Source organism: Talpa europaea (assembly GCF_964194135.1).
Source record: "Talpa europaea genome assembly, chromosome: 4".
Lineage (NCBI taxonomy): Eukaryota > Metazoa > Chordata > Mammalia > Eulipotyphla > Talpidae > Talpa > Talpa europaea.
The window spans coordinates 92156769-92183827 of record NC_140070.1 but is presented as its reverse complement, the minus strand read 5'-3'; the positions used below and the strand labels follow the sequence as shown (position 1 = coordinate 92183827).

General features: G+C 35.1%; 1 protein-coding gene across 1 annotated transcript in view; it reads left to right on the top strand.

Moving 5' to 3' along the window:
- The window catches only part of IFT57 (intraflagellar transport 57), a gene marked incomplete at its 3' end in the record, with an annotated part of 53019 nt that extends 26334 nt beyond the window's left edge, over positions 1–26685 (top strand). The window contains exons 6-11 of the mRNA XM_084231418.1: positions 490–612; positions 20804–20875; positions 21910–22041; positions 23383–23445; positions 25443–25509; positions 26507–26685. Of these exons, the coding sequence (XP_084087544.1) occupies positions 490–612; positions 20804–20875; positions 21910–22041; positions 23383–23445; positions 25443–25509; positions 26507–26685 (636 nt within the window). The remainder of the gene's footprint in view (positions 1–489; positions 613–20803; positions 20876–21909; positions 22042–23382; positions 23446–25442; positions 25510–26506) is intronic.
- Positions 26686–27059: the final 374 nt, after the last annotated feature.

Below are 27059 nucleotides of genomic sequence, written 5' to 3'. Positions count from 1 at the left end.
TTGACGTAATCAAAATATCTCTATTGTTATTATTATAAAATTTCCAAATAATGATACATTTGCTTCTGGGATTTTATTTGTTCTTTCAGATTTTGTTTTTATATTTTAGCATGATAAATTTAAATAAAGACAGTGTTCTTACCAGACATGTGTTTCTATCTCCTGTACTGTTAGCAACATACTTTAATGGCTTGTCCATTTGAGAGTATTTCAATTGAAATATCAATCTGACATCAAAAGTGGTTTTTTTGTAAAAATAACTGAATCATATATTTGCTTCCCCTTTAAAAATACTTATTTTGCTGTTCTGTCAGGTTAGTGCATTATTTTCTTTCAATATGGATATGAGGACAGAAAAGAATTTCTATTGCCACTATAATTTTAACACTACCGTGCTTGATATAAATTGTGCAGTGCTGCTAAAATGCCTCAAAATTTTATCATTTCTTTTTATAAACTCTCAATCTTGTGATATCTTTCCTTTCTTAGGATATGAACGAGTCTGCCAAGCAAGAAGATATTTTGGAATCCACAACAGATGCTGCAGAATGGAGTCTAGAAGTGGAACGTGTACTACCACAACTGAAAGTCACGATTAGGACTGACAATAAGGTATAGAAGAGAGAGCACCTTTTGTCAAATAATTTTTTAGAGGGCAGTTTTAGGGCAAGGGGTACTCCCAATTATACCAATGATTTTAAAAGGGTAGTATGAAGCAGTTTCTATCATTCTGTCTTGAGAGAGATTTAATATATTTTGTTGAATGAGTAATGTAATATGGTCCAAAAAAGCAAGGAAGAGATCTTGAAAATGATTTGGAACATAATGTGAGGGGTATTTTCTTAATACATTTTGATATATTTTCTTGGAAATCATTTTGTTTCAGTGAATAGTGAGTGAATGAATTAGAATTCTATTATGTATAACTGATAAGAATTAGAAAATGGCTTTGAGCTCTGATGGATGGTGAAACAGAAAACATCTTTGAAGTTATCTCTCATAATCAGTTTAGTATGTATATGCATGGTTACAGGTGAAATCTAAGAAAATAAATAAGAAATCACTTGAATAAGATTTGGGGATTATACCAGATGAGCTAGCCCATTTAATCAAGTTTTTACTTCCTTTCAACCTATAGTTTAGAAGTAAAAAATTCAGAGCAAACTAATAGGTGACTGTGCAATACCGTTCTCATGAGTTCTATAAAAATCTCTATAAACGGGGGCTAGAGAGGTATTGAGGTGAAGAAAACTAACAGATTTTCATCCTTGAAAACTAGAGACAAACCCCAATATTATGTAATAAAGCTCTAAGAAAGCTTGTTACTTTGCAAATATGGTCCTGTGTTGGCCCCCAAAGTAAAAAACCTTCAAAGACTTGTTTTCAGAGGGCCCTGAAAGCTAGTTCATTCTTAGAATGTCTGAATTTGGGATGTAGAATTGTATCCTAGAGAGGGTAAGACGTAACCTAGACTCCCTAGGGCAGTGCTAAAATAGAATAAGAACAGTAGAGGTTTTACTAGACTGTGGACAGTTGTGGACCAAACTTTATCAAAGGTAACTGAGCAAATCCTCTAGCTTTTTTACCACATACTTGCTCAGTTATTATGAAGCTATTATTTAACTACATTGGGAGTAAATTCTCTGTTTACTTATCTCTCATATGTGAATTCATATTAATAAGAATTTGCACTGACTACATATCTGATGACGTAATCATTTATAAAAATTTATTTTTAATAAAAATATAATTTCTAATTCTTTAGCTTTGTTAGAAAAAATTATCTTCATAAAATTAAAAATCATTGTTGCTATGATTCTAGTTAGAATAACATGTTACAATAATTGTGTAGTTGCCAACTCTGAAGTACATCTTAAATCCCACAAGGAAGCAAGTTTAATTTGTTTATTTTCAAGCTGAGTAAACTCATAAAACCAAACATCTCATTTAGACCCTAATGGGATCACATGAGAGAGTTTTTAAGCATAGTCATTGATTTCAACAAAATAGAAGTAACCAAGGAAAAAAAGAAAGAATTTAAATGTAACTGCCAACATATACAGTATTTCAAAACTAAGTGCAGGTCAAATGCTATTACAAACCAATATTGCAGTAATCAGAATCCTAGGTGCTTAGAGAATCACTGTTCTGATTTGGGGAAGAATTAACAAGTTTAAAGTTGGAATCTTATGCTTTTACCATACATTATCAACCTTAATCTTGTGAGGATATACTGTGTAAATTAACTATACATTTAAGTTTTGTCGGCACTATTCCAAAATACCAGATTCTTTTTGTTTAGTGTTTTTTAGACTATGTATCACTTTAAATTTAAATTTTTGTGGTATAACACATTAACCTAAAGGGACATTTAATTGCTTTTACAGAATTCTTCTATGGATCACTTGGTCTTCATGTACAGTATTTCATAAACCCTTCTTTCTTTTAAATATTTAGCATGTTGTAAATTCAAATGCAACTTTATTCAGCTTACTTAAGAAAAATAAAATTATACATTGATTTGAGAAAATAAATGGCTAATGAAGAGAGAAATGTTTTCTAATATCTCAGAAATTTAAAAAAAGGGAGTTTCTCATAGATTCATTCCTTCCTCAAAGAAGAGGTTAACTCCAGCATCATGGTATCCCCCATTCTATCTTAACTCCTGGCTCTCAAAATCAAACCCTCTCTTTTCCTCTTGGCCAAAATAATAACCAAAATACTAGTAACACATGCTATTTACAATAATGGAGAATAATTATTTGTTTGAGGGGAAAAAATTATTTTCAGATCAATGTGTTTTACTGATCATCGTTAGATTTATTTTTTAAGTAGCATAGAGATGCAACAATCAGTAATAAAACCACCATTATTTAGAAATTTTAAAAATCATTTTAAATGACCTTGTTTTAATAGTCAATTAAATTCCATATTTATTTTGTACTGGAGCATATTTTTGGTTTACTTTTCTTTCTTACAAGTTCATTTATTCCACATACGCTTCCTAATAGGTATTTTAAAAAGGTAAATTTCCTTTTCTGTTTTTTTGACATATAAAATATATGCTTTGATGAGTAGCCAATAGTTAATTTTATGTAGTTTCCATAATGTTTTAATCTGGTTTCTTATTGCTGGCTAGCTTATCCTTGTTTCTGGTGCCACTTACTGTTGCCAGTTCTCAAAGAATGAGAACAAATTTTAATATTAGCTTAAACAAATTACAATTGGGAAAATAAATATCTTGCCAAAAATACAAATAAAATGTTCCACAACTGAAAATAAAGGATTTTTGTCGTATGCTGGCTTGAAAGGACTGTTAGTAGTTTCCTCTTCAGAGTTGGCTATAGAGTTTGCTCCTAGTGATTATTTTTAGGATAGATATATAGTCAAAGACAAACTCAGCTCTTCCCCAAGTTGGAATAATATGTCTGAAGACAAAAGCAGAAATTCTGCCCAGAAAATCAATAAATTGACCCAAATCCTAAGTTATTCGACCCTGGTTGATTCCTCAGTTGTGATCAAGTGAGTGAGGCTCACAAGTCAATTTCTCAGAAGGGCAGTCTGCTGGGCACTTGAACTAGAATGGATATAAAATCATCTGTGTGTATTGTTGCTACTTTTTGTTCTTTTACCCCTTACTTTTTTCCCTTTATTTCTTTTATCCTGGTTTCTGCTGTTTTTTTTTTCTTTTTTTATTGTTCTTTATTGGACCCAATAACGATGCCAAGTGTTACATAACTACCCTAGTAGAATCTGAAACTAAGAACAAGCATCTGTGATTATACTCACACTATAAAAATCTATAGCTAGTCAAGAATTATCCTAACTGCTAAGGTTTTTTTTAAGTAATTTTGTCTTTAATTATAAAAAAATATTGAAGTGATATTTTGGGGGTTGAGCAGGCAGTGTGCTGTGAATTAGAAGCTGATAATGACATATTTCCTCACTGTTAACCTGATTTATTGAACCAGAGTTTCAGAAGCTTAGTGACATGGTTGTAGCCCCAAAGACCCAGAGCATCTGGACGTCTCACACACTTTCCTCTGGCTCCAGATTCATATTTACACCTTTTATTGGCTGTGGACAAGTTACTATACCTCTCTTTTCCTTTTCCTCTTCTAATTTGTTGTAAAGAACTGAGAACAGGGGCCTCCCCGGTGGCGCAGCGGTTGAGCGCTGGCTTGTGAAGCTGCCCGCGGCCTCTGCGGCGCCGGTTCGATCCCCAGCTGCTCCCCGGCCACTGGAGGAGGGTCCCACATGGTGCGCAGACCTCTCCTGCCGCCCGCTGCTCCCCTCAGCAGTGTACTTCAGTCCTTCTGCCTGCTCTGCTCCCTGCTCTGGCTCTGGTGAATTCTCTCACCCTCCCGCGCTCCTGACTGTACCCAGTGCATGTATAAACAAAACAAACAAACAAATAAATAAATAAATAAAACATGCCTCCATAAAAAAAAAAAAAAAGAACTGAGAACAGTGTCTGACACTTAGTTAGTACCTAATAAATGTTAGTTATCATTATGTTACAATATTAATGTGTTCTGTCATAGCCCTATTGTATTAGGGTAGTCAGGAAGATTTTACAAAATTTCTGGATTAATACTTCTGTCCTCTAAGGTGAATATTTATAAATATCAGACTTGTGTTTTTACTTGTAGATATAATCAAATTTATAGATTTATCACTTCATTAGATCTTTCAAGTTTTTTCCCTAATAAAGGTGTATATAGGGCATCCCCGGTGGTGCAGCGGTTGAGCGCTGGGTTGCGAAGCTGCCCGCAGCCTCTGCAGCGCCGGTTCGATCCCCCGCTGCTCCCCGGCTCCCCGGCCACAGGAGGAGGGTCCCACATGGCGCGCAGACCTCTCCTGCCGCCCGCTGCTCCCCTCAGCAGTGTGCTTCGGTCCTTCTGCCTGCTCTGCTCCCCGCTCTGGCTCTGGTAAATTCTCTCACCGTCCCGCGCTTCTGACTGTACCCAGTGCTTGTATAAATAAATAAACAAATAAATAAATAACTCTTTAAAGAAAAAAAAAAGGTGTATATATGTGTGTGTATGTATGTATATTGATGTATACATAAACATAAACATAAGCATCTATAGTATGATGAAATAGTAATAATTAGAATTTACAAAGTGTTTATTGTGTGCCAAATACTGTTCTTTGCAATTCAATGAGTGTATTAACTCATTGAATCCTTTCTGTCACTCTATGATTTGTAGCTATCTTTTACTACAGGTGTGGAAACTGAAAACCAGAGAAATTAAGTAATTTGCCTTTGCCTAGTAAGTGACAGACACGATATTTGAACTTATAATCTAGCCTCTTACCTATTTGATTAGTGACAATATAGCATACTAGTTAAAAGCACAAATTTTAAATCCAGGTTTCTTGAGTACAAACCCTAATTCTGACAGTTATTAGTGGTTGGACCTTGTGACCACTGTGTCTGTTTTGTTATCTGTAAACTGGAGTTCATCATAAAACCTATCTCAGAGAGTTTATTAAAAGTATTAGATGAAATAACATCTAAAGCACCTGGAAAAACACCAGAAGAATCACTTAAAAATGTTGATTACTGTTTCTGTGTGCTTTTTGTGTATATGGTTGATATTGTACCTCCACCCACTTTTTAACATAACCTTACAACAGGAACCTTTCTAGACATCCTTAAAAATTAAACCATAGCTTTAGATGTTTGACTATATTGCTGGAAGGTTGCTATCAGTCTCCAGCTTAGTGCCAAGTAGCAGAGATGGATTGACCAAGTTCAGTAAGTTGGGCTCAGACCAGGAGTTTTGGATATGAGTGAAGAAATGACACAGCAGAATCATGCAAGGGCTGTTGGTTAGAATGTGGACAAGCATAAGAACCTTAAGCTCTGAAAGCACAGAAATGGATGGTGCCAAAGAGTCATTTTAGAAAAGTAAATTGTTGTTGAAGGCAAACCATGGAGAATAGAAAGGAAAAATGAAGGTTAAATTGAAAATTATATACTTAGAACTCTTGTATACTTAATCATTGCTTCAAGAATGTACACTCTGACCACCATTGTAGCTGCTGTTACTCTTTTCAGCTTGTCTGAGGGGCTCTTCTTCAGGTTACTTTATGACAGTTGTTGAAGACCAATATTTTGCTATATGCTTGAAATATTTTTAATTGCACAATAACAATGCATTTTTCTAATTGCTAAGTGCATCACTTGATAGGTGCTGCAGTTTGCTATCATATTAGTTGAAGGTGCTGCAGTTTGCTATCATAGTAGTTGAAGTTGGGCTATCAAAGAATTCTACTTGTCCCATATTTGGAGGGGAATAGAAAATATGGATATTCATACAGATTTCACTGTGTATGTTTTTATTAATTTTCAGTCTCTAAATAAATACTTAATGCTGTTTCTTGAAGAAAATTATTCTATCCTCTTGAGTTTTCTTTTTGTTATGAAAAGGCAAGCCTTTATTTGACTTTTTGCAAATGAACAGACTACCTAAATGGAACAACAAAGGCTATAGGATTGCCCTGTTATCAGAAAATAGAGCATTCCTAATTAGTACAGATTTGTAGATTGTTTTTTGGATCCTGAAATACTACTAACCATTAATTTACATGGAAAATTTGTTTAGCATTTCTAGACTCAAAAGCAACCTGCCAAATCATATCAACTAGGAACATTCTGCTTTCAGAGAGTGGAAGAAACCTGGATTTATTTAGAGCTTGCTTTAGCAAAGGAGTCAACCACCAGCCATCACTTGCATCTGGCAGAGACTCAAAAGCAGGCAGGAGACTTTAAAAAATTCATAGTAGAGAAAAGGAAAAACTATAGCTATGTTCATATGACTGGAGGTGTGGAGCAGGCTAACTAGAATCAGGGACTCCTATATGAGTTGATGGGGAAGAATATTTGATTTTGTCTGGTTAGTCCTGCATTGGAAGCAATTTTAGGTAAAAATTCTGAAAGCTGGCATTTCTTACACCCTGACCATTTTGGCTGATTGTGACCAACAGTGTGTTTTGGTTTTCTGGGCTGGTTGCTACAGATTATGGTACAGAGTCTTATTTTGTGTAATGATCTGGCTTTGGTCTGTTGTCTGTTTGTATATTCAGTCTCTCAGCTTCATTCATTGAACTAAATGAAATCTGCTTCTTAAAATTATCAATCTTATTAGTCTATAAAAAGAGATGATTTTTCAGGTCAAAGGTTTTTACCACAATAGAGACCAAGGAAACAGTAATATTTATTCCTGTTGCCCAGAAATAAGGAAAAACAGAAAGCATATAATTGATTTTCAACTAAACCTTACATCCTTTCTTCAGTTACACAGTACTTATTCCTAAAAGATTGTACATTAAAATGATTTAATATTAGGTATTTAATGCAGTGAACAAATGTTCTATCATGCTTTAATGCCCTGTGGATATTATAATTAAAATTTTGATTAATGACTTAAATAGATTATTTTCCAAATTATAATTAAATGTTTCCTGCTTTGTTGTTTTAAAAGATAGTTGGCTAGGTACCTTTTCATTCCACCAAATGTCTTTAGTCATTATGTAAATCTTCAGGTTCATTACAAGGAATTTAGATAAAGAGAATTTTTTTTTTAAGTCTTTGGCAGTACTACAGCATGTGTTTCTAATTATTTCAAGCGTTTGATTCACTGAACTGCTTTTTTATATCCTTGCCTATTCTTCAGTGTCTGACTTTCTCAGGGTGCAGTTTCAAAAAGAACCTTAAACTTTAAATTTCAGCTCCATGCAATTGAATTTTGTTTTAACGTAAATAAGCCATACAGGTATTGCCTTGGGTAATTCATAGCAGGAAACCTTTCCAGAAAAGTCATTGTGCTAAGGATGGAATCATTGCAATAGTCTTGAGCCCTTGGGCTCCCTAGTCACTGTGAAAGCTAAAACCTTAGAGGGAGGAGAGAAGCCTTCATTAATCAGCAGGTGGAATTCCATTTAAATGAACCTGGAGGGACCACAGAATTGCTATATTAGATCTAAGTCTCTTCAAATTGGAAGCCAAATCCTGCAGACATGTACAATGGTAGGCTTTTTCCTTTTTACTATTGTAGATAAATCTGTATCTGGAAGCAGTAGAGAGTATTTTTCTCATTCCAAAGCAGTGGAGAAAGTAACTTGCTTTGACCTTCTGCCATCAGTGTGTTTGAATGAGTATAAAAGTGTGTTGATAAAATTTAGCTTTCTAAATATTTCTGACCTGTTGGGATCTATAAATTGTTACAGTTTGGGAATAAAAAGCATCTCTTAAGACTTGTACTCTGGATGTTGGATAGGCTATATTGATAGAATTCTTATATCCCTGAGCAAAAGGGTATAATGCATTCTGTGGGCTAGCATACATGAAAATATTTTATGTATGTATTAGTCATTAAAATGGGATTCTGCCTGTTATTTGAATAATGAAGTAATTACATATATAATTCTTATAGATTTTCTGGTAGACAGACCTTTTTTGAGAAATATTCACATAAATCGAAGAAAAATAAGACACCAATTATTTTTTAAAAGCAGCTTTTACAATTACCAGTAACAAATGTAAATACAGGTGGCAATAAGTTGGTCTCCATGAGGCTCCATGCAGGAGTAATAGCTCCAATTACTGTCACAAATGTTTGTAATTGTATCTATTGCTGCCAGACAATAAATGCTTTTTAATATAGTAAGGCCGTAAATGTACATGCTGCTGTTGTTTAAACAAAATACAATTTTCAGTAAATTTATCCTTGAAACACCTGCTATAATCAAAAAGAGGTGAATGCTATCAAAATAAACTGCCTAAATTAACTAGACACACATACATTTTTAGAGCAGCCCACGTGATAACTCAACTGCCAAGTTGTCTCAGAGAATGAGGGGAAATATTCACTGATGGACTCTTACAGGCAAGCTTTCTTTAAAGGAGACCACACAAAGCAAAATCTGTTTACCATTTTTGTATTATTTCTAAAGCATGGTATTACTTTGTGGACTTAAAATGGTATTTGCAAGAACAACTATCTTTTTTCTTCTTCATAGCTAGTGGGTGAGGGGCTGATACTAGAGATGTGAAAAACAATACTGTGCTTAGAATTATACTTGTAGAAATAATGAAAAAAGGTGGAGAAAACTCCAGCCATCCTTAAGCAATTGGAAAAGATTTTTAGCTGCTTCTGTCACAGTCCTGTAGAACATTCAGGATGGTCTGTGTTTAAAGATAGTTGATGATGCCTTCTTTCCTATTTACCCTGACTGTGATAAATGTTTCAACTGAATCAGGTAAAGGTTTCATTTATCACAAGTTGAAATAGGAGAACAAGTTTTTTTGCTTTAAAGATTACCATCAGCTCTAACTGAAGAGCATCAACAGAGGTAGCAGGTTTTAAGGAAATAACCAATAAAGACTGCATGTTATGTAAATGCTGCAAAGGGAAGTTACTTATGCCTCATTTTAGATACACCTTGAGTAGATATTCGTGATTCAGAGCAGTGAATTAATACTTATTGATTATAATTAAAATTTCTAGACTGCCTAAATATTTCATTACTACAAACCATGATTTAATGTTTCCTTAAAATTACTTAATATAAAATATGAACTGAGGCAGAAACCATTTATCATGTGGACCACTCTATAAAATGTACTTTTTACTGGCTTGATTCATTTTCTGAATTAATTATTTTAGAGTAGTTCTCAGTATCACTATGTTTTTATAAATTTATCAATATTTAGATAAATTTTTACCTCATAGTCCTTTTCCTATCATATTTGATTCTGTTACTTTATGCCAAGGTAACAATTTATGTTTCCTGGTTCTTCATGTGCAGGTGATTTTTTTTTTTTTTTTTAGTATCAGTATGGATCAAAATTTTGATTATTAACTCTTGAAGTTGAGGCTATCAATGTGATCTCTTCCAGGTCCCACCATGTTTGCTCAGCATGCTGTCCAGTAATTATGTTCTGATTTGCATGAGTATCCCTGTGTTCTCCGAAGAGCCCTTATTCCCTCCCTGCCTATTTTGTCAGATCTCTTCTTTGGATTTGCAACTCCTTTTCAAGTCTAGAAACATTCGCTCAGAAGATTTGTGTAGCCATATAACAGGGATGTGGATGGAGTAAATGTGAAAACACTTTACTAACAGGGCAATCAGTAAAGATAATCTCTGAGCACATGTTAGAAAGTTAGAAATGTACTTATTTAAGTAGTAATGTATTTAGAGATTATGTATCTCCAGTTTCAGTTCAACTATAGGAAGGTGTGAGAATACCAGATAGTTGTGATAGCCTTGCTTACCTAACTCTGTGCACATTTTCTTATTCTCCTCTGTAAGAGATTCTAGACAGCAGTACTTCCCATAGAATGCACATATGTCCAGCAATCATGATCATTCCCACACACTCTGAACACCAGATCCACACACAGAACACTACAAGACATATAAAACTCAACTCTTACTAAGTCATGTTTAGTTGAACACTTAAGAAAATAAAATGTACTTTCACACACATAGATGTGTACCATAGAATTATTTAAGCTGCTGACAATGAAAGAATAATGTCACATTTTAAAATTCAGGAAAGCTACATTTTGTAATTACCCTACAACCCAATAATTTAATGTCATGAAAAAGTTTTTTAATTTAATGGACAATCTTTTTTCCCTCACACACACATACATACTCACGTGCTCACAGACAAATACATGCACAGATGTGAGGAGTAATAAAGTGGAAAATTTAACAATTAGAATAAGAAGAGATTGCAGAATTGCTTGTGGAAAGTGGCAAAATAGAATACATATAATTTTTTTAGGAAAGGGAATATTCTCAGTGGAGGAGGATAATGTGCTGCTCATATTCTTGCAGAAAGCATGATAAAATATAGACTTGTCCCAGATGTATTTGCTACAGTGAACTTAGACACATGCAAGCTGTCTTCCCTTTCTCTTTCACTTAACCTGACTTCTTGCCATCAGAATTCTACCATTGACCTATTGACCACAGATGGGGTATTAAACATGTCACAGAAAATCAATGAAATCTTGAGACTTGATTTCTTTTGGACTGCAGCTCACACTTGGCCCTACCACTCTACCACTGAAGCTATAGTTATAATTTTAAGTAAGTCTCTTTTCCTGTGGTTGAAACAGAGGTGAACTGTCCAAGTTGCCTTATAAGCAAGAAACATACTGCCTAGCCACACAAAGTGTGGTCAGCAGAAAACTCCCATGTATCTGCTCCTTCATTGCTAGAAAGATGCTAACCCAAAGTTACGCCCTTCCTAAGTAGACCATGTCTGGTTGTATGTGCATTGTTTCCAGTTTGGGACTACTGTAAATAATGCTGCTTTGAAAATTCTTGTACATGTCTTTTGGTAAGCAGATGTACATTTTTTTCCTGGAATTGCTAGGTTATAGTGTGTGTATGTGTGTGTGTATGCTCAGCTTTAGCAGACCCTGCCTAATAGTTTTTGAAAATTGTTATGCAAATTTATGTTCCCTCTAGCAGTTTATGAAAGTTCTAATTGTCCCAGGTCTTTATCAACATTCAGTATTGTTTTATTAATCTTAGTAAATGTGTTGTAATGCCTACTTGTCATTTTAGTTTGTTTTTTCCCTGATTCCCATTTCATGACCAGTGAAATTGAACCCCTTTCCATGTGGCATCGTCTTTTGTCTTTTTTGAAATTTTGATTTATAGATGTTCTTTATATTTTGCTATGAGTCCTCTGTCAGGTATATATACTGCAAATACCTGTAGCTTCCCTCTTCACTCTTGTGTATTATGATAAACAGTAGCTTAATTTCAGTATACTCAAAATGATCTTTTTGGGTGAAGGCAAGTCAGGCTAATACATTTTATTTAAGAAATCTTTGCTTAACCCAATGTTATGAAGATACTCTTTTTTGAAACTCTATTATTTTTCCTTTTACATGGAGATCTGTAATCCATCTAGCATTGATTCCTGTGTATGGTGTGAGGTAGAACTTAAGATTTATTTGGCCTTCATATGTCATTTCAACTATCCCAGTGTATTGAAAATGTTATTCTCTTACCCTCTCACCAGTGCACTGATTTGTCATAAATCAAGTGAGCATGTATGTGTGGGTCTGAATCTGGACACACTATTTTATTATATTGGCCTTTTCTTTTTTGATACTATTGAAAATGGAATCTTTTAGATTTTATTTTCTGTTGATTTGTTGCTGATATATAAAAAGTCAGCGCTCTCTCTCTCTCTCGTCCTAACAAGAGGCCTGTAGATTTTTTTGCACTTTCTATATATACAACAATACCATTGCAAATGACATCAATTTAATTTCTTTATTTACAAGTCTTCTCCCTTTTATTTCTTTTATTTTGCCTGATATATTGGTTAAAGAACTCTAGTCCTTTATTGGCTATAAGTTGGGAAAAAACTTTCAAAATTTCAATTTTACATTAAGTATAAAGCTAACTTTATGACTTTTAATCAAAATCCTTTGGTAAATTAAGGAATTCCCTTTTATCTTGTTTTGCTAAGATTTGTTATGAATGGATATTAAATTTTTTCAAATGATTCTTCCCTTCATCTATTGAGGGTCATATGATTTATCATTTTGTTTTCATTGAGGTAACATTGGTTTACAACACTTGTGTAGGTTCCACACTCACTACCAAATGTCCATGCACCTCCAACAACCAGTCAGCTCCTCTACCCATACTTTTCCCTCTCCTTCCCCTGTAGTAACCACCATTCTATTATCTGAGGGTTTGTTTTTATTTTCTTTATATTCTAAACATGAGTGAAAACATGTAGTATTTGTATTTCTTCTTCTGATTTATTTCACTCTGCATTAACTTGGCCTTCAGCTAAGTAGCTTGGATGGAGGAACTCTATGCTAGAGTAGCTAGACTATTGCCATTGGTAACTGCAGCAAGTGCTCACGGGACCAGGGAGTTGGGTGACTGGATACAGTGCATCTCAAGACTGTGGAGGAGGCATGCCATGGAGCTGCTACAGGTGTGGTGTGGCTTGGGGCTGTGGTGCTGCAAGAGGCTGATGAGATTGCAAAGCAAGACTGTGGTGCTGTGCAAGGCAGCATGTGACCATGGTACTAGGTGAGAATGCGGGTTCCAAGGGAGGCTGTGTGCAGCGAGGCTCCAGGGACATGGGCAATGTCATCTCTCCTTTTTTCTCTCTTGTAATGATAGATTCTACTGATTGATTTTTAGTATGAAACTAACTGCAATTTGGAATAAATGCAACTTAATTGTGATGTAATATATATGTGTTTATGCACACACATATTACGGATTTAAGCTGAAAGCATTTTGTTGAGGATTTTTATATCTATATTTATCAAAAAAAATCATTGCCCTGTCACCATTTTTGTTTTTAGGTGTTCTTTTTAAATCGGATTTTAGTGTAATGCTATGCAAGCCTCATAAAACAAGTTGGCAGTTACTCTCCCTTTTTCTTCTGCTCTCTGGTATAATGTTATTGTTAATTTTTTCTTAAATGCTTGGTAAGTTCACTGACAAAGTCACCTGGGTCTGGATATTTCTTTGTGAGAAACTTTTTAATTAGGCATATTCTAAAAATGTTTCAAATTCTTTTTTTATTATACAATTAATACATAAATGCATACTTATAAAATTCAGATGATACAGATAAAACTAAAATCTCCTGTAACCACTACCCTCTTCAAAATTTGTTATACTTTACTACATTTCATTAGGGAAGTGATATGCTATAATGGTCTTTCAATTTTGGCCTCCATTTTTTTTTTTTTTTTTAAGATTTATTTATTTATTTATTTATACAAGCACTGGGTACTGTCAGAAGCGCGGGAGGGTGAGAGAATTCACCAGAGCCAGAGCGGGGAGCAGAGCAGGCAGAAGGACCGAAGTACACTGCTGAGGGGAGCAGCCGGCGGCAGGAGAGGTCTGCGCGCCATGTGGGACCCTCCTCTGGTGGCCGGGGAGCAGCCTGGGATCGAACCGGCGCTGCAGAGGCTGCTGGCAGCTTAGCAATCCAGCGCTCAACCGCTGCGCCACCGGGGAGGCCGGCCTTCATTTTTGGTTCAGTGCCTGAGCTTGTGCAGTCAACTTAAAAGTAGCTACGTTTCAATTTCCTCAGCTTAGTATAATTTTTAAGAGAATTATATGTGATGATGTAGCATAGTGTCTGACACATACTAAGCATTTCTTGAATGTTAACATTGAAGCTGTTATTTTTAGGCTTAAAAAAATCATAGCATGAACATGACTATTGGGGTACTGCTCAATAGCCAAGGAAAGAGATAGAAAAGGTTTGCATAGCCAAAATAGAGATCACAAAAAAAGATGTACTAAAAAAGCATATGCATTTATTTATAAGACAGTATGATAAGTCATTCTTTGCTATTTATATACATGTTTCAGAGATTATTCTAACAAGTATAGTTATCTGGATTGTTTGTCCACAGTACATTAGACACAACAAAATTTCTGTGCAAAATAACTAAGCTAAGAAACATTTGAATTAGGACTTGTCTGGGTTTCTTGGACTTCTTGAAATTGGGTGACACTATAAGGAAATGGAAAGAGGCAGGTTTAGTGTGAAGAAAAATCTGTGAGAAAAAGGACATTTGATTTCCTATTCATTTTGTATTTATGGTGTAAAAGTCACATATCTGCAATTTGTGACCAATCTGTGAAATGGAGGTAGGGGATTTCTTTCCCAGTGATCTTGAAGATCTCTAGAGAAAAAAAATTCAGAGTTGAAACAAAGGCCTAAAGAGATAAATGGAGTTTACACCTTAAATGGAGGGAGACCATGTAAACCCTTATAAATATTTTTATATTCCCGGAAATAAAACTGAAAAGCACAGAACATTGAATTAAGATTTTATTGATAATTATTCACAACAGAATCAAGGGAGAAGTAGTAAGAATAGAGGAGAACTTTGGGTAGATGGAAGAAATGACACTTTTGTGATGGAAAGCAATTCAAACACAAAAGAACCTTGGGGCTCTTTCTTTGAGGGGTGGATCAAACGGTGTCAGTGGTATTCCCCTCAGCTATAAAACCAATGAACTCTTGCCATTTGCAACAACATGGCTGGAACTGGAGGGGCTAATGATAATCAAAATAAGTCCACTTATATGTGAAATATAAAGAAACAAAACAAAGGGTCAGACAAAACCAAACCCGTAACAAACCTTAGAAATCTGCCTGTGGAATTGAGGCTACCAGAGAAGGAGGGAGCAGGGAGGGACACACAGGGAGGGAAGGGGCACAATGCACTGTGATGGAGGACTGGGGGTGCCTTGGGTGGTGAGTGTGGTGTGGCATGCATCTGAGGAGGTGTGATCCTGCACCTCGGAACACTGTTGTAAACCAATGTTATGACAATTAAAAAAAAAAAAAAAAGCCAGTAGACCTGTGAACTCCAAAGTACAGTGCTGCTCTTACCAAGACTTTTCCTGTGCCCACACATACACAAAAACAAGCATCCCAGTATATGCAAAGGTGCCTTCCTCTGCTGTTTTCTATCATGAGTCCTTTGGCACTCTGCCTTTCCACACATCAAGAAGCACAGACTTGGGTGAAAAAAACTGAGAGTGACATTTTTCAAGTTGTAAATTAGTGAAACTTAAACATAGACATAAGTTCCATTTGCCATCCCAGGCTCATGTTTCAGTTTTTTTCACCTGTAGCTTCAGAGAGGATCTTTAAGCATTGTGTTGGAGATCCAGACACAGAAATAAAATATCTCTGCATTTGCAAAGAAAATAGTTCAGGTGTTGTTCTGTTGAAGCAAAACCCAGAGAATGGATGTAGTCTTGCCAGTCGCCTTAACAGCTGCAACTAGATCTCATACAATTTAATTTTATGGAATACTGTGAATCACCATCTGCAGATATGTCTTCACAATTCTCTAGTTTCTGAAAAGGGGGAAATACATAATTTGGTGCTAAAGAATTAGAGTGGACATGGGAATTATGATTATAATACCTTTGCTCTCTATCTTACAAATGACAGAATGAATTCTACATGAGATTTTGTATGAAAGGATTTTGAAAAAAGGAAAGTCTAAAGAAATAGTATGTAGTATCATTACTATTCTCATTTCCATTGAGAGAGAAATATGCAAGATTAGGTGGAAAAACTCAACTTTTAGAGAGGAGAAATAATGCTTCATAAGCACACTTGAGAGCACTTTGAAATAGATGACCGATAAACTCCTGATCTCACTTTGATAAACCAAAAGGAATTAACCCTAGGTGTTATTTGGTAGTTCATTTTATCACAAAAGAAAGTAGCATAAAATTCGTGGAAAAGCACTGGATTGGGAGTGCTTTCCATTTTCCAGACATAAAACATTGGAGTAATCATTTAACCTATCTAATTTTTAGTTTTTCTCCTGTAAATAGGTGCATGTAGGCAGTTTTTCTATAACACAGTTGTCTGTATCACAAATAACCCCCAAATTGCAGTGGTTTACAATAATAGCACACATTTATTCTCATTTAAGATACCTGTCTGCTTTTATATGGCTTAACTGTGGCTCTCCCCTGGCAGCAGAATGAAAGAATAAGACCTATGTGGGGCATGCCCATTCTCGTGGCTGAAAGAAAGCACAAGAGAGCTAGTGGATGCTTCTTTTAGCCTCACCACAGCCCCCCTGGCCGAGGTCTTGTCCACCATCATTTTGCTGGCCAAGGGGTCACTTAACTGAGGCCGGCATCAGTGGAGCAGGCAGCAAATCACAGAACCCTCTCCTGGGGAAGGGTGGAGGTGAAAAAGAAGGAATGTTAACATCTACTTAGCTCTCCAAACCTTTGTGAATCTCAGATAAAGAAAGGTATATTAAAAATACCTTGTAGCTCAATGAATTCTCTATTAATGTAAGAATTGCTGTCATTGTTGAAGCTTTTACTATTATTTATTTTGAAGATCAAGTCCTTAAATATCATTAAAGCTTGTCACTTCTCCATTCTTACAAACAAAGCTTTTAAATTTTTCAGTCATCTCAATTGTAGTTCCTTAAAGCTATGTATTTTGCATTTTTATATTCACGTTTTTAAAATGTTACAAGTATAATCATTTATACTTTGCAGTATAACTGCATTAAACTCCTTTGAAGAACTTCTTGGGCATCCAGAAAGTTTTTTACTTTTTTCCTCATGATTAAAGTGATAAAATTTTTGTAGGAAATTCAGAAAAATTTGGAAGAATAAATAAAAATTTTTAAAATACCACTATTCATGTTCTTCTCTTAGATTACATACACATAGCTCACAATATTAATTTTTACTAAACTGTTATCAGTAGTATGTTTGATGATTATCAAATATTTTTAAAACATGAATTAAACATTTTCATACATAATATTAATATATACAATATGTAATATGCATGCAATTATGAAGTCCAAAATAAAACAAGCACTCATGAACTCACTATACGAATACGACTTGAGAACTACCCCATTATAACACTCTTTTTTTCACCTATGTGTTCTGCTGCTGTCCCTTCCTACCCATGGGTAACTGCTGTCTTCAAATTTGTTTATTGTCATTAGCTGCTTTTTTAAAAAGTGTTTTCATATATATATATATGTATGTATGTATGTATGTATGTATGTATGTATCTTCAAACTGTATCATTGAACTTTGCTTGGTTTGAGCTTTTAACAATGGTATCATACTGCATTATTTTTAGTAGTGAAATGAACATTAAAAGATTAACAGTCCTCTACTGCTAGATATTTAGAGTTTGCTACTGGCTTACTTTTACAAAGAACTTACACATTATTCTTTTTTTTGAATCTTCACTTATTTCCATTGCAATAATTTCTAGAGATGAAATTGCTAGGTTAAAGGGTAAGAACATTTTTAAGTCTTTTAAAAATAACTATACATCAGAAAATGTGTCCATTTAGAAGATTTTAAGGAAACAAACATTCAGATTTGCCTGGCAGATAATTGTAAATTATTACTTTGTTCCCACTTTAATAGGCAAATAAGAATATACAGATGTCCCAGGGGCTTATCAAATTAAGAATTCCCAAACCAAATTCTTCAGTATTTCTGACTCCCTTGAAATTCTGTTCTTGTCACCCTATGCCATTACTGTTCTCTTAGTTCCTAAGGCTAGAACCCGTTAGAGACAATATCTCTCTACTTCCCCACTTTCTCGTCAGTCACCCTTACCTCCCCTTCGTCCAAAAGTCCTGCTACTTCTGACTCTGCAGTCACTTGAAATCATCCTTTCCCTACCATCCTAATAAACATTGCTTTCATTCAAACCCTACTTGTTCTCCTACCTGTCTTCAGTCTCTTGTCTTTCCAATCAGTCATCCACTCTTTTCCTTTCTTAAAACACAGGCTTACCTTTAAAACTAAAACCAAAAATCTGTGATGACTCCCCATTACAAAAACCCATTCTCCATATTTAAAGACCTTTATCTAGTTTAAACTATCTTTCTAGCTTTCCTAGCTTTGTTTTCTCATCATCCATCCACACCATACCACCCCAAGAACTTTGTGCTTTATATTCTAGCTAGCCCCTATTTGTTCCCTGATATTTAACTGTTTTCCCTTGTCCATGCTGTTCCCTCAGCCTAAAATGCCCTTCCTTTCCCACTCCTTTCCGGCCTGTTGAGATGCTTCTCATGCTTCAAGGTTCTACTGATATCCCAGCTCCTCTGTGAAGTTTAACATCACTCTAAGTTATCATAATTATACATGGATAAGTCAGACATGTTTGCATCTCTCAAAATACTATGAATACATGAAAAAAATTACATTTGCTAGGTAGAACATAGTGCTGAGTAGTAAAAGCAGAACATAAACTATTTTAAACATACCAATTACAGTAAAAACTATATATAACATATATACATACATTAAATATATACATGCTTGCAAACATCCATACTTATATAAAGACAGACACTGATAAGAATACTTGAGCTTGGTAAGTATTATGCCTCTGAAATTCTTTTTGAAATCAAACAGGATGAATACTTAAAAAAAAATCAATATAACGATGCTTGTAGGGTTCCTTTTCTTTCACAAATGTATTTGCTTGGGCTTAAAACAGGTTTCCATTTTGAGGCTTAACCATATTTGGTCCAGATGCAGGAGGCCAGCTAGTTGCTTCTCCTTCCTATTCCAGCACTGGCTGAGTTGGATGGACCTGTTTGCCTGCCAAATCTGTCTTGTCATAGTCACGGGTGATGAACAGTCCCCTCAACTGTAAAATGAAAACGTTGAACTACATGACTGCTAAATGGATAAGTAGATGATCTTTAAGTTTCTTTCCAACTCTCATATTCCAAGACACTTTTTGCTCGCGAGACAGTAAATGCTTAAGCATGAAGGGAAGTGCTGGTTTGTTTTCTGCTCCACCACCTTCACTGGTGTCAAGTAGCCAATTGCAACTTTTATAACTCTAGACTGCCAAATGTATTGTGTGGGAATTAGTACATTGGGTTTTTGACCCAGGTATACTGTGTGACCTTAGATGTGCCCCTTTCTGTTACTGGGTTTCTGCTTGTGTGAGAAATGATAAAGTGAGAATAGATTTTTTATATATATATATATATAGAGAGAGAGAGAGAGAGAGGCATGTTATTTATTTATTTGTTTGTTTGTTTGTTTGTTTTGTTTATACATGCACTGGGTACAGTCAGAAGCGCGGGAGGGTGAGAATTCACCAGAGCCTGAGCGGGGAGCAGAGCAGGCAGAAGGACCAAAGTACACTGCTGAGGGGAGCAGCGGGCGGCAGGAGAGGTCTGCGCACCATGCGGGACCCTCCTCCAGTGGCCTGGGAGCAGCCGGGAATCGAACCGGCGTCGCAGAGGCCGCGGGCAGCTTAGCAACCCAGCGCTCAACCGCTTCGCCACCGGGGAGGCCCCGAGAATAGATGTTTTTTAAAGTTCCTTGCAACGTTAATATATTATAATTTTTATGATTCATATGTGTGAGGTACCCAAGAATTTTTTACTCTCTAGTTACTAGAGCAGGCAAGTGCTCCAAAGGTAAGAAAGCAGTAGAATGGGACTATTCATAAAATATTTTTCTCTTTACAAAATACTAAAGATAGCAAGGTAGGGAAGGTATACAAACAAATATGTGTGATTGAGAATTATCCGGGTTCCATCACTTACTTCATCTTGCAGTGATACTTTTTCCTCTTATGATAGATATTGTCAAGCCTTAAAATTATTACTTTTAGTAATGTAAACCAAAAACTTTTGAAGATATAGAAAATTAAAATGTTGGAGTAGATTTTAAATATGCACACTAATTCATGCCATTCTATAATGGTACACAATATCTTAAAATATATTAATTCTAATATGGATTATAGGCCTCCTTAAGAAAGAGACTCTAAGATCTTACTGAAGAAGAGGCCCTCTCTTGCTCTCCAAGGGACAAACTACTGTTTGATATATGATATTTGATTCCAGAGTTGCTTTTAGCAAACATAATTGTTACTGCTTAAACAAGTATTTCTTTTCTAGTAATTAGAATATTTTTTTCATTTTGATGGGTAGTCATAAATATTAACCACCAGCAGTACCGAGAATAATTTATATTCAAATTGTCAGACATTATTCTGTGAACACATAAAATAATTTACATTTATTTAGAACCTTTTATCCTGAAGTGTTCTATACATAATTCTTTATAATTTGATTGCAAACTATATATAGGACTCTATATAGGTTAACAACCAGAGTAATTCAAATAAAGGATGCAACTTCAAAAAAAGTAAAGAAAAGAAGGACATATATATTATTTTGTACTTGTTCCTATGTTCTTATGTGTGTAGGATTGGAGAATCCATGTTGACCAAATGCACCAGCACAAAAGTGGAATTGAATCTGCTTTAAAGGAGACCAAGGTATGTGAATTACTTCATATGAATCAATACCTTTACCTTCTGCTAAACACCTACTATGGGGAAACATGAAACAAAAAAGACACAAAGCTTGCTGTTGAGGAGTTTTCTTATTTAAGGTACCATATTACATTTTAACAACCCAAACACTTAAACCAACTAAAGAAACATAACTTTTTATGAAAGTAATACAATATGTATCTTTAGATTGCATATGTATGTAGTACATATGTATCTTAGAAAGAAATATTTCATCATTCTTTCCTCTCTAATCCCAGGGGTAACAGAGCACCAGGCCAGCAATGCCTACAACCTACATCTTCCCCAGCTTCCTGCCCTGCCACAAATAGGAACATTTAGAGCTGCCACAAAGAAGCAAAGCTGGAGTGAGACTTATGGAATATTCCAAGTGGAATATTCCAGTCATCTTTGAATTGTGTCTTGTTACTCTCTTACCTACTTTGATTGTGCACTGTATAAAGCACATTCCACTCTTATACATTTTATTTTATTTTTTTAAAAGATAAATTTTATTTATACAAGAACCAGGGTACAGGCCAGATGTGCGGGAGGGTGAGAGGATTCACCAGAAACAGACTGGGGCACAGAACAGGCAGACTGACTGAAATACACTGCTGAGGGGAGCAGTGGGCAAGACAGGAGAGGTCTGCTGGGCTATATGGGTTGCTCTGAGGCCGCTGGGGATCAAACCGGGAGGCTGCGGACAGTTTCACAGCACTGTGCTCAACCGCCTGCACCACCAGGGAGGCCCTGTTATACATTTTAGATAAGCATAAAGAGAAACGAATTAACTAACACTACCAGGTGTTTTTTTTATTTTAACATTCTGCAAAGTGTGAATAAAATATTTCTCATTTCAGAATTCTTTTGCTATTAAAAATTTCAAACTGTCTTATTTTTCACAAGTAGTTGAGAATTTATGGGATACATTGAGGGAGATTTAACCCATTTTAAACTATTTTTGAAAAATATATTTATAAATTATTTTATCTACTAAAACCCCATGGAATTCCTAGGGATTTTTGGACAAACTCCACAATGAAATCAGTCGGACTCTGGAAAAGATTGGCAGCCGAGAAAAGTACATCAACAATCAACTCGAGCACCTGGTTCAAGAATATCGTGCAGCTCAAGCCCAGCTAAGTGAGGTAATTTAAGAACAGTATCTAGACATTTATTCCAATTAATGACCCTAATCCCTAAACTTGACACAATCCCTAATGTTTTTCACAAATAACAACACCTTGATTCTCTGCCCACTTTTGGAAGCCAAGTGAGGCAATAATGAGCCAAGTTGGCTTCTAGTAGGTCAAAATTATCTCCTAGACATTTAAATGCATTTCTTCATTTGATTTAAATAAATGAAGGCATGCATTGTTGGGGAGCATGGCTTAGAACAGGAACAGAATGTCAGGATACCTGCTTTTGTTTCTAAGTCTGCTGTTAATTTACCAAAGGAGTGGGAGGAAGAAGAATAGTATGCATTTACATGTGTCAGAGGAAAGAGACATCCTTTGCCATAATGGCTTACAACCACATAATAAGGAATATGAAAGCAAGACACGTTCAAAGACAAGCAGTTTAATTAATTTCATGAGCAAATTTTTTAATCCTTGCAAAGTTTCTGAATTCTAACTAAAAAAATAAAATACAATCTTCAGCCTTTGAAAGCAGCAGTTCTTTGTCCCGGCAGCATGGATCTGAAGGTTTTCCCTTGGGATTTATGACCTTGCTTTCCTCAGGTTGAAGAAGACTAGTAAGAATACTTGCAAGTGTCAGTTGAAGGCATATTTTCTTTTCTTTTAGCTGACAAGGTTAGAAGAAGGAGAAAGAATGGAAATAAACTTGAGGTATTTCTGTACTTTCAGGCATTCTCAAAGACCTAACAGAAAGTAATCTTTTGTATTTTGTTATTTGTTAAATGATTGGTCCCTCATCTACACATCTATTCATGGATATTTTTACTTTTAAAATGCTGTAGAAGTCTCTGATTAAAAGCCACTGGTATCAGTCAGACAGTTGGTGTTAAATAATCGATTGTTAGATTAGTTCCCCAAAACATATCCCATATTATTATACCATTTATTAATTCTTATTAATTAATTACTGATCCTCATACCTTAGTGTGATTGATTTTTTTATAGAACTGCTTTTTCTGCGTAGCTTGTAAATTAGATCGATCAAGAGCGGTCTCCTAAACTGTTTAGGAATGGATGTGGATAGTTGTATTATGAGCCATGCCCATGGGAGTTGCACAGCCAGTATTTAAAGGTTAAGGTAGTTCATCGTTTTATAGTGCTTTAAATACACAGTGCCTATTAAGGACATAAAATAGCTACCGTTAAATGTCACTTTCATAAATGTATTCACAAATGAGAAGGGAGGTTGTCATAAAATGATATGCAGAAATTACAAACACAAAGAGGTCATATTTAAGTAATCTGCTTCTGTTTTGAATTTGTCGTTAAACAAAATGTTTCCTTCCTTAGGCAAAGGAGCGATATCAGCAGGGCAATGGTGGAGTAACGGAAAGGACCAGACTTCTGTCTGAGGTACATGCAGTGTGCTCTTGCAGCTTCTCACCTGTCAGCTAGGCCAGGCTGTTGAGAGCTGAGAATGGTTTCATACAGCTGAGGCTATTAGTTGTTTATTTCATTATTACTTCCTGTAGTTTTATTCCTTTTCTTAGGAGAAAATCCTTAATTTTCTCATCAATGAATCAATTATTCATACACTACTTATTTTCACAAAATTCCTGAAGTTATTAAATTAACATAGGACCAATGATAACATTGCATATTTAACCTTCCTTAATCTTCAATTAACATTATAATTATAATATATAGAAGAGTAGTTAAAGCACTGACTTAAATGTCTGTAAGAAATTTTAATATTAGTGTGCATGATGCAATATTTGATTTTGTTGTTAGTTTTTAGTTGTTTAATTTTTTGATAATTTGTGTGGGGTCCTATGTATTTATTGCTCTCTTCACAAATTGGGAGTGTCTATAACCCTTTCCTTCTGAGAATTCTGGAATATTAACCTATTTTATTGTATTTATTTTCATTGCAAGAGAGGTAAGATCTAATATATATTCCCATTTTTTTAAAGATTTATTTATTTATGCATACAAGAGCTGGGGTATGCAGGCCAGAGATGCAGGGGGTGAGAGGCAGCTGGCCAGAGATGCAGGGGGTGAGAGGATTCACCAGAGACAGAGTGGGGAACAGAACAGGTAGATTGACCAAAGTACACTGCTGTGTGCGAGTCAAGAGAGGTCTGCTGCGCCATGTGGGTTGCTCCCTGGTCGTGGATCCAACTCTTGCTGCAGTGACTGCAGGTAGCTTCATAGTGCGGTGCTTAACCCCTTGCGCCACCAGGGAGGCCCCCTATATTCCCACTTTTCACTGAAGAGCCTAGAGGGGAAAAAAACAGAACACTTATCACAAGACAGGTACCTAATGTGAGATTAAAATCCAGGGTTATCTTTGGTTACAATTCAGTTAATTGTCACAAAGTTTTCTACATTACAAAACTGAACTTCATTTATGCAGATTATTTGAGGAGTTACTTACTTTAAAGATGTTAAAAATGCAATATTGGAAATATTTAGACTCCAATCCTGTGCTGCTTTCAGGCAAACAAAACATTCTGTAGAAGTAAAATGCTAACTTATGTTAGGCAAATTAACAATTGAAGGGAGTCCAGGGAACGATTCAGTTCTTTTGGAGTAGGTAGTTATCCCCAGTTGTAACATTTCAGGTGCCCAAAAAAAAAAAATTAATTTGCTTTACTTGGATGAGCACTTTAATCCCAAGGAAGGTTTTACTCACTGCTATGATAAAAATAAAATTTAGGTAATTATAATGAGACTTCATTCTAGAGCACATCAAAAATTCTAATTTTTATAAAATGTTATTTTCTACTTACATTAATGTTACTTTGAAGTCTTGCTAATGATAGAGGCTGTAATCATATAATTTTGAGTCTGATGTTGAGTACAGATGTACACAGGGGCCCATCTGGCCCTACGGTGTGCCTCTTGGAGTTCATGGTTTGGATAGAGCACTTAGACTGTTTTAATATATAGTCATAAGGTATAAACATTGTTTTTAGTGTCCTATAAAGGGAAAGGTGACTCATTCTCTTATAAAACTACAATATTAAGAAAGATACGTAGTAACCTTTCTAAATCCAGAATTTTTTACAATGTTTATACTATTTCAATGAATAACTGATTATTAGAGACTGACATGATAGATATCCCCTATAACTGCAACTTACATCTTTTTTATACTATCATGTTACAACCTGAGAAAGTTAATGAGGAAGTAATTTGGTAAAGTTTAGCATTAGGAACATTCTCAGAAGATAAAAAGCTTTCTATCTGTAAACATTATTCAAGGCATGTCCAGAATGCTCCTAGCATCCCTGTGTCCTGTATGTGTGTATTATATCAAATTAATTTTTCTCAATACAGCATTCCAATTTTTTTAATGTTTATTAAATTTCAGTGCTCAGGAAAGCTTTTTGTTTTTTCAATGAAAGGTAACAGAAGAATTAGAAAAGGTAAAACAAGAAATGGAAGAAAAGGGCAGTAGTATGACCGATGGTGGTAAGTACACACTTGTTTTATGGACAAAATGAGCAAAAGTATCTCCTCAACAAATCTACCTAGCAAAATGGTATTAATAAATAGGGATTCTGCTGTTTTAAAATAAGCTTGTTTGAGGGGAAGGACATTGTACAAAAATGATGTCTGAAAATCAATATACTGTTTTCCCTGTCCGCTGAGGAAAAACTGTAATTTTTAGTGTCACTTAGTGTTTCTTATTTAATTCAAACTGCATTAATTCAGAGATAGAATGAGAAATATTTAAGTATACTTGTTATACCAATTTAAAAAACATGATATTTTGTTCTATTTTTATCAAATGAGCTTCATTTTTCCATTTTGTGTACCAAAGAGCACTAAGTGTATGCCCAAATGGCACAAAAGCAGTGATGTGATGACCTTGTGGTTTTTTCTCTTCCCAGTAGACCTGACTGGGTGGGGGTCAAATAGAGATATAATAATCCTTCAGTAATCACTCTCCATCGAGGGCTCGTTACTTTGACATGACTGCCTAAGGCTCTTCTATGCCCTAGAAAGATTTTCTAGGGTTCTGTAATTCTATAGTAGTACATACTGAGTGATCTTTCAAAATGGAATATATAGGAATTTTGCAATATGTTTGAATCAGCCCATTATTTGTATCTCAAAGGTATTCTTACTTGCCTTTTTCATCCATTGTATCTACTTTTTCCACAGGCAAATATACCAGCCTGTAAAAATCGTATTGAAGACATCCCTAAACATCCCTTTAGCAACTTTTCCCCTAGAAAAGAAAGGACATTCAGCCTTAGTAGATCAAATGCTGAATCTTTTCCCATCTTAAAAATCTCAGGTGTTTAAAATGTCACAGCAAAACTGTGTGAATGTCAGTAAGTTGTTGGCTGTATTTTTAACCCTATTTTTGGCTTAAGACAAAGTGAGGGAAATGTCATACAAGTCTATAATACACTGATACTCCAAATGAACATTTTTATTCCATATTATTTTCATTCTGCAGCTCCTTTAGTAAAGATTAAACAGAGTTTAACAAAACTGAAGCAAGAAACTGTTCAGATGGACATTAGAATCGGTGTTGTGGAACATACATTACTCCAATCAAAACTGAAAGAGAAGTCCAACATGACTAGGGACATGCATGCAACAATTATTCCAGAATCTGCAATAGGCTTTTATTAAAACATGCTGTTTTTCATGCTTCTGATTAGTTGTTTTTTATATCAAATTATATTTCATTTATAATTTTGAAACACAATTATGCCTCACAAAGTATGTTGCAATGGTTATTTCTTACAAAAATGCATACACATATTGTATAATGGTGATTATGGATAGTTAAAACCTTCAAATTGAAGATAATATTCAATAAAGTAATTTAAAATTCTTACTTTCATAAAAGCTTTCACTAATCATTACATGTTAAAACTGTTACCTGGTGTCTCCTTTTTCTTGTGTAAGCCAGTGTATAGCTTTATGGTTGTCTAAAATTGCATTTTTGAAAAACGTTAAGAAAAAGCTTATGTGTCGTAATTAACACTAGACATTTATTATTC